This window comes from Oryzias melastigma, linkage group LG6 (assembly GCF_002922805.2).
Source record: "Oryzias melastigma strain HK-1 linkage group LG6, ASM292280v2, whole genome shotgun sequence".
In the NCBI taxonomy this organism is placed as follows: domain Eukaryota; kingdom Metazoa; phylum Chordata; class Actinopteri; order Beloniformes; family Adrianichthyidae; genus Oryzias; species Oryzias melastigma.
Genome location: NC_050517.1, coordinates 2,363,934 through 2,373,285, shown reverse-complemented (window position 1 = coordinate 2,373,285; position 9,352 = coordinate 2,363,934). Strand labels below are relative to the sequence as shown.

Sequence of the window (9,352 nt, the reverse complement as noted above, 5' to 3'; positions counted from 1 at the left end):
GGTCGGGCTCAGGACAGAAATGTGCAAAGATTGAAAATAAAGAAGGGAGGAAAGAATGACTGGGCCTTCTGTCAGGAAGAGCGGGGGCTCAGGAGCCTGTGACAAAGATCCCACTGACAGGCAGAGAGCAGATGACCACTTTAAGAAGGAGAGCCCTGTGCCTGCTAACAAAGGTAAATTGGATTTCTGGGATGAGTTTGGAATGACGTCCACGAGGTGAAGTGGCGAGCGCCTTCTGCCTCGCCAAGCAGCCCATTGTTGCCCTCAGCGAGGAGAAGAGCGCTCCTTTGTTTGAGCTGAAAAATGACAGTGATGGAGAGTGAGCGGACATATGAAGGTGCAGGATGAGAATTGCTTTAAAAAAGAAATATCTGCCATGAACTTACAAAAGTTGTGGTTTTAGTCCCCAAACATTTATGGGAGAAAAATCAAGAAACTAAAATGACTAAAATGCACCTTTGATGTAAACCCCCCCCCCCCCAAAGCAGCTTCATTTGTCCATGCTGGATGGCCCTTCTCCCCCTGAAGTGGTATGCACGCATCAAAGGAAAAATGTCAAAGTTGGAGGGTTCACTTAGTTTGCCATTGCAGTAAAGACTGCTAAAAGACCCTGTAACCTTCCTAAAGCAGCTGCAACGTGATCTCAGCACTTGCTGGGACAGTACCACGAAATGGCTTTGCAGGCTCACAAAATATTTTTATTAAATCTGAAAAGGAAAGCCCTCATGTTTCAAAACGGTTTCCTCAAACGAGACCGCTGTTCAACCCTAATAGAGGAAAGCGACTGAAAACAATTTGTTTGGTCACAGTGGTTGGTTCAAAAGTTTGACATCGCGTCTGTTTAAAGTCTCACTCCACTGAAAATAGTGTTTTGAAAATGTTCTTGTAACATTTTTCTGATGGGGGACAAAGAAAATTGAGCTTAAAGTTGCATTTCTGAATATTTCTTTACTCACTGAGAATCAAAACATATGTAGTGTAGAAAATATGCTGGGCTCCCTGCTCTGCTCCATTCTGATCATCTACTTACAAAAAGATCCACTGGATCTTTTTTTTCCTCGTCTGAGCTGGAATCTGGATCAGAACTGTACGACTGGAAAGAATTGATGGGTTGAAGTCATGAGGGGCTGTAAGCTAGCAAGAGAGTGTCAGCAAGTAGATGATGGGAAATGGGGGCGGCACACCAACAGTCTCGCCCACAACTGAGTTTCTGGTGAACTCCTGCTCTGCAGACACCATGTCCTAGAAATTGTTTAGATTTTGAGTAAAAATTGCAAAGATCATAATAAGAAGACCAGGACAAGTCACAAGACCACCCAAAAATGACAGACCCAGGAGTGGATGAACTTCAGTTTATTTATTGCTGATGGGAGAGGAGATTGAAGCAGACAGGATGCAGTAACACCGCCAGAGGTAGGGGGTGCTGAAGATGAGGACGCCATCAGAGAGCAGAGGAGAATGAGTGGAGAAGAAGAGTCCTTTGTTGAAGTTTGTGGCGCTCTTGAATTAAGTAATCCGGGAGAAGAAGATCTTTGCAAACAGGATCTTTGGGCAGGCTTTGAGCAGGACTTGCAGCATGGTGGAAGCATTAAACCAATCCCAGCTAAATGGCAGCGTCATCGCGGGACACACAGCGTGAAAGCACGGGCCGTGAATGCAGGCAGGCAAACAGGCAGCAGACTTGAATTCCTGAAGCGTGAAAGACAGGCGCGGTTAAACAGGCTGTGATCTTAGAGCTGGCAGTCGGGCTGAATAGCGAGACGTTCCAGCAGTGATTGGAGCAGGGAAGGACAGGTATATAGGAGGACAGACAGGTGCAGGTGATCAACCTGATGAGCTGCAGCAGCTGTGGGAGGAGCGGAGGGAGGGGCTGCCATGACAAGAAGAGCAACAACACACCTATAAATACACATCATTGAATATTTGAATAGATCATATTCAGCACTTGAAGTTGTTTCTAGAATTAACTTTCACTACAAGATGAGATTTATTCAGTGCCCAACACATTCACACTCTGCAGATACTAGCAAAGTCATAGTTTAAAGTCCCCCTGTGATTTAGTTAAAAAAAACATTCCCTGTAGTTTTTAATAGAATAGAATAGAATAGCAATACTTTATTCATCCCAGGCTGGGAAATTAGGCTGTTGCAGCATCAGGCATACACGGAAGATTAAAGAATTAATTATGATTCTGAAGTTTTTAACCAAAATCCCACAACCTAAATGTCTGGTGGAGATTTTCCAGCGTTCTCAGTCCTGCTACCGTAAGTATTGGATGAAACTCACACCAAAAATCCAGTGATGCTGATTTGACCACAGAAATGTGAACGGCGGCTCATTTGACTGCAGTCAATGTGAAGATACCATCTTCTCTTCTCCAGAACCTGAACTAGACACTAGGAACAGATGAGGGTTTAGTGCATGTGCAGCAGAGCTGTTGATGGAAAGAAGATCATTCATTCAAACAGAGTCTGTCCAAGACAGTTTGATTGATTTGAAATGAGAAATACTCAGAAATGAAAAAACAAAATGATTTCTGATTACATTTGTTCTCTTTCAGAAGAGAAATGACACACAGACATGTTAAAAACTCTGAAACAGGATTTTCATTGGAGGGGAGCTTTAAAGACATGATTAGGAATGACTTGACCGTGGATAGGTATTCTTTACATTATCCCAGCAGTACATCCTTCTGGATCCAGTTCAGAACGCGTAACTCAGCTCAGGCCTCCCACCTAAAGCCCCCACCCGCTGTTCAGCTCCCCGAACGGAGCAGCTGTGAAGACTGCCAGCTTGAGGTCCACACGTGGAATGGATCATGCGCTGCAGAGGAGCCGTCTTTGTTCCCTGTGTTTGGAAAGCTTTACGCTGATCTGAAGTTAAAATACAAAGACCTCCGATACAGATCTGAGTGCTGCTGAGAGGCACAGGACAATAACACCAGCCTTACCTGCCCACACTGGAGCCCTACTCAAAACATGCCACTGTCTCAGGATTGGAAAACTTTAGAAAGAGTTCCTCCATGAGCTTTTTAAATATATGACAATTACAATGTACAATATTAGTGGAAATCCTAATAAAACAAATTGAGAAAAATATTGGTGTTTGGCCAAAAACATGTAAATGTCCAAAACATTTTGCTGTCATAAAATCAACTGAATTATTTTCAGCTTCAAATGTTCTGTTTTTTAGTTTTCAGAACTCAAAATTTACATTTCAAAACTTTCAAATCTCAGTTTCAAATCTTTTTTTGTTTTTTTTTGTCTCAAAACTTTGGCCCTGTTGTGATGCGTTGGGCGGGGCTAACATAAAGGACCAATGAATATCAATGAGGGTGGTAACTTCAGTCCCTGTGCATTCACTGATTCTGACCACAGTAAGAAAATGGCCATTTTACATTTTACATTTTACTTTTTTTTTTGGGCAAAACACAAATGTTTTTTTTCTATTTGTTTTATTTGGGTTTAATATAATATTGGCCCCAGTTCAGCTCCATATATAACACATGAAGCGTCCCAGCTTAAACACAAAATCTTTAACGTACTGTAACTTTTCAATTGTTAACGCGATCAACATAATTCCATCAGATTCTGAAGAAGAAAAGTTGCGTTGCGCCACTTTTCTCCTTACTACTACTGGAACTTTATAAGCATCATTGCAGCACAGAGGTGCTGTCACTTTAACCCAGTGTTTCTCAATCTCAATTCTTTTTCCCCCACTATAACTTTCTGCTGCAAATGCCATTTGCTCAAGTTAAACATATCTCTTCAAAACAGTCTGCTTATAATCATTAAAGAATGATTTAAAAAAATCTAAAAAAAAAAAGCAAAAAAAACCTTCTAAATAATAATCAGTTTTTAATCTATATTTTTTCTAAGAATCCATTCAAATCTTTCCGACAAAGTAAAAACAACGATCTTTCCTGGTTTCCCTCCACAATAGTGATGAATTCTGTCTCTTCTCAGAGATTCAGCTCTTTTGCATTTGCTCTCTGAAAACAGCGGCTCTTTGTGCTACCAAATGAGAAAGACCGCTTTAACCCAATGCATCATGGGGGATGTAGTGCATAAACTCATGTAGATTCCGGACATACTGTCGTTTCTGAGCTTTATCCTTTTGTTCACTTTTTAAACTGTCTGACGTTGGATCCCGCTGGAAGCTCCACCGCTAAACACGAGCTTTAGTTGTTATTTTTGTTGGAACTGAGAGACTTTATGAGCCGAATCAGAACAAGGAAGTGAGGACGTTAACCACTTCTGATTGGTCAGATTGATGACACGTGATCAAGCCTCCAACAATGATTGGCGGAGGCAGTTGAAGGGGGCGGGACTTTTCTTAAAGCTGAGTTTGAGGCTAGTTTTGCGGCCTGATTGCAGTAACATCATTCTGATTAGTCATTTATAGAATCAAAGAAATATTTCTTTTACCATCTTGCATATTCTAAACTATCTACCAGTGTTAAATCAGGGCCATTTGGATGAACACAGAGCTGATACCATAGTGATGGTAAATGGGTAATTTTCCGTGGCACATCTGACCATCTCTCACGGCACACTAGTGGGCTACTTCGTGGCACATTGGTTGAAAAACACTGTTCTAGACCAGGGGTCACCAACCTTTTTGAACCTGAGGGCTACTTCGTAGATACTGAGTCATATGAAGGGCTACCAGTTTGAAATAAGAAATTTGCTCAGTTTGCCTTTATTTATACATTATTAACAGTGAATAATGATACTCCTCCATGTAAAGACACAGATTTCTCAGCATAATTATCAACAATGACAACAAGCTATAAACAAATATAAATAGAACTTTATTGATCTCAGTAATTGTTACATTTCCAGATGAATTCTTACATTTCATGGAAAAATGTCAAATTTTCACTATGTTGTACCATGTTTATCAATTATGAAATGTTAAAGAAAAATCCACTTACACATTTTTAAACAAATCTTGTCACATTTTGAACTAATGACCAAATCTCCAGTATCTTTAACATAATCAATGATCTTTGAACTGGAGTAGGTCAGAGGTCACCGAAACTTATCTAAAGTTCATGAATCATCAACATATTTTTAAGACGTTTTAATTTTTAAACCTATCTAAATGTAAGTGTAATAAAAAAAATAGCAATTAAATAAAATGTAATTTTAGACTCAGCTCACAAGTGAATTGTGCTCATTTTATTGCGTTGGTAAAAATCCTCTCAAATTATAGACACTTTTGTGCAACATTGCTGAAATCAGTAATACTATGTCTTTGACAAACATTGACAACAACTGAATTGGAATTATCTGTCAGATTCAATGTTAACAATAGTAAACATGATCAGCAGTGACACCACTTAGTGCAGAATTGTTGTAAACAACAGAACAAAAATTAAATAAGTCAAGTGGCGACATCTATCTACCTCCAAAAGAACGTCACACCAAAGGATGATGAATATAATGTTTTACAGCCTCTCTCAAAATTGACCTAATTTTTGGTTCACCTTTCCCTCACTTGAAAAGGGCTGAGCATCCAAAATGAAGGCTGATTTACTCAGACTGTCACTTGAGGTTATTTTTCCAATCTTTATCATTTTTCCATTTGGTCAGTCAGCAGTCAATAGGTAAAAACCTTAAAACACACATAATAATGGCAATAAATATAATTTTAAGTGCTTCAATTAATTAGCAACCTCCCTAATTTTACAGTGAATTCGTGTACTTTATTTTAATTGCATTTAACTTTAAGTTCATACATCAAATCCTGCTTTTTTATTTAAGAATTACTTTAAATTAACATTAGCAACAAGTGATTACATTGTTTGAAAACGTCACATTATACATTTACCAAAGTTACACCGTACACCAGCAGGTTAAACATCGAAGTGCATGAAAACGAAATTCCGACGGTACCTGAAGTACACACAAACAACTGCGTAGCACGCGCTCAGTTCCCACAGCAAACAGGAAGTAAGTGATCGCTGACATTCTAGCGCTCAGACAAAGTCACTTCTTACCGGGTGGATCTCCTACAGATGGAGGATAAATGCTGACAGGTAGACATGCTTCACACACGCGCTACAGAGTCGGTGCTTCTCCCGAATGAGCCCGTGCATCGCTATCAATTGTCCGACGCAGCGCGCCCATCTATTTAATAGTTCCGGCGCGTGACTCAGGCTCTTAGCGCAACAGCCTCTTCAAAAAGGATTTTTTGATTTGAAAAAAAAAAAAAAAAAAAAAATGGGCAATAGAGCGCCATCCAGCGGCTGCTGCCCACCACTGAGAGAATTTCCCCATTGTCGGAGTAATAAAGGATTTTTTTTTTTTTTTTTATTTGAAGTGAAAATATAATATCGATACTTGGTGAGAACCCATCGAGAATTGATCGCAGGACTAAATATCGCAATATATCGTTATATCGATACTTTCCCACACCCCTATGGCAGAGACGTCAAATTTCAGTGTTAATGTAAAGATGTGATCTGCGTGATTTTGGCGGCGGGCGCGAAGCAGCGTGTCAGGCAATCAGAGACTCAGCTTTGGGCACGTGATGTTTTCAGTGACTACTCAAAGAGTAGAAAAATAAATCCAATATGGCAGGGCGACGCGAGGAATTTCGCTCTGAACTTCCATACATTTTTTAATATCCGCGGGAGACTGTCTGGTTACTGTTAAGTGAATACTGGATACTCCCTGGAGGGGTCGCCAGAGCCCAGGAGGTGGAATGAAAGCGCCCGCTCTGGTAGCCAGACAGCATAGCAAAATCTGCCAAACAAGGTCCGGCAGAGCAAGCGATAGCTGTCGCACAGGAGGTTGGAGCTGCCATCATAGCGGCACGGCAGCTGCTGCAGCTCTCCTGACTCTGCCTGGCTCTATCACCAGAGCTCCGCTAGCTGAGAGCTATCCGTTAGCTGCAAGTCTTTACCTGGCAGCCTGCTGGCGGCTGGCAGCCCGTCAGAGACAGGAGAGTGGCGGGTGCCACCATCTCTCAGCGATTCCCCCAGTTTTATGGGTTTATGGTTTTTTGTTTTCTTCTTTTTATGGAGAAAAGAATAAAAAGATCCCCCAGATTTATTTCTCCCCTCTCAGGTTAAAGCTCAAACTGCACAGACTGACAGAAGTAGCACTTAAATCGGCCGCCAGACGCAGGTCCACTGCAGGAGAGCAGCAGTCTGCACCCAGAGAGACTCTGAAAGGAAAGATCTGTGAACTCAGACACGGCTGGTGTCTCTGTAGAGCTCTCAAAAACATATAAACGCAAGCTACTCGCTCATTATCCATGTTTTCCATGATGTGGTCAACGTATGAAGTTCTTCTTTGGTTGCTTCGCGGTCAAGGCGTTAGAGCAGTAAATGTGACAGCCGTCAAAAGAGAGGGGCCAGATGTGAGTTTGACGGCGCGGCCACGTTTGGTGCAAATGCACCATTAGAGTTCAATGTGTTTATTTATGACATCATTTTGAATCTTGACCACTCATTGATGATGCGCCTTATAATGCGGTGCGCCCTGTAGTGCAGAAAATACGGTCCTTCTCACATGACCAGCACACAGCTTTTGACTTGGCACCCCAGTGATGTACAGCCCACATGGAAACATCAACAAATAAAGGATGACTTTGGAAGTTGGAGAAGGATAGGTTAAGGTTTTATTTTTGCAACTAAACATAGTAGTGGGTCACCTTTGACCTGCTAGACAACATAAGAACATTTAACACACATATAGCTTTTCAGTTACTCTCCATGCTCAACAATCCCATTTGATCTAGCAGACAGAAAATTTCATTTTTTTGGGAAAACACAACAATCTGCATTTGTGGAAGTAAACTAATGTTTCAATCTTTTTCAGGCAAAGACGTTCCGTCGGCTAAGCGATCCACATCTGCTCCTCCCAAAAACGAACGCATCTCCTTCAGAGACAGTCCTGGACATTGGAGCGGTGGCTGGGGAGGGGGCAGGAAGAGGGGCAGGCTGACCCAGTGAAGCGCAGCAACCGCACTTTCAACAGCAGCTTTTGTTTTTACTTCATAAACGACTTTCACGTAAAACAGCATGTTTCAAATGTGAAAAAGTTTCACTTGTAATTCTATGTGTGGACTGTCTCTCCTGCTGCTGAATCCTCCGCCTCAAAACTAAAGAGAACCAGATCCAGTCACACAAGCCCAAATATCTTCAGGCGCTTCCATCGTTTCTATTCTACTCAAGTGTCACTCTATGAATTCCATTGCTGCGAAGAAAGCCTCCAAACCTGCAAAACAAACGGACTTATTCTAATGGCAGGAAATGAGAACCGGCACTTTTACAACCTGTGGCTTCTTTTTTATTTGCTATTCTTTATGAACAAACATCTCTGAGTCCTGTTTCAGATGTAAACTTTCACCATAAAACCTACTTTCTGGATTCCAGTGTCCAAAATAAGTTGATAGCCCTTTTCTGAAACAGGCTGCAGTGATCTCGAGTTCTGATGCCATATCTTCAGATTTTAAAGAGCCTTCCTGATGTCCTGCTAGAGGCGGGGAGGGGTTTTTCAGCTCGGGTTCTAACAGCGTCAAAACCAGACCCAACTTCAGAGCGGCTCCCTGGCCAGAGGTGTTGGGCAGTCTGTTTATTTTCTTGGTGTTTTTCATTTATTGGAGTCAGCAGGGGGGCGTGCTTTGACTGCGCCTGGACCCACAGAGCTTGTTCTACTGTGGAGAGCGCCACTAAGATGTGACGGTCCTGTCTTCATTCAGGGTCTGAATGTCTGAAGTGTCTATGCGTCCTGAAGTGAGGTTTGAATACGTCTGGCTTTAATAGTGTGCATTAGATACATATAATGTAGAGTTTAATTACGGGAATTTAGGCCTGTTTTCCTTTGGAAAAACTCTGATTAATTGAATTGATCTTTATTCATATTCCAAAGGAATAAATTCATCAAAAGTACTTGTCACTTCGAAGTCCAAGCACAAAATTAAGACAAATTAAGAACAAAGTAAAACCTTTGTGGCTTTTGTCTGCTGCAGGCGCTCTAACCAAGGAGAAGTAAAGTCCACCATTCATAAGGTTACTGTTAGTGAAATTACAGGTAATCTGAAATACTAAAACTCTGTCACAATGAAAAAAATCAATCAAGCTAACAAAAGTTCTGTAATTTGTTAAATGTAAAAATATTAATTTGTATTGATTTAGATTTTTAAGTTAAATAAACCATTAGCGTAAAATTCATTCATTCATTTAGTCATCTTCTTGTTCGCTTTGTCCCTTTCAGGGTCGCGGGGGTGCCGGAGCCTATCCCGGCTACCGATGGGCGGAGGCGGGGTACACCCTGGACAGGTCTCCAGTCTGTCTCAGGGCCTCAATCACACACATTCACTCTCACATTCACACCTA

At 41.4% G+C, this 9,352-nt stretch overlaps 1 protein-coding gene across 1 annotated transcript in view; it reads left to right on the top strand.

The window, feature by feature from the left end:
• Positions 1 to 8,383, top strand: part of lrriq1 (leucine-rich repeats and IQ motif containing 1) — a gene marked incomplete in the record, with an annotated part of 72,332 nt that extends 63,949 nt beyond the window's left edge. The window contains 1 exon segment of the mRNA XM_024281986.2: positions 7,833 to 8,383. Within this exon segment, the coding sequence (XP_024137754.1) occupies positions 7,833 to 7,966 (134 nt within the window).
• Positions 8,384 to 9,352: the final 969 nt, after the last annotated feature.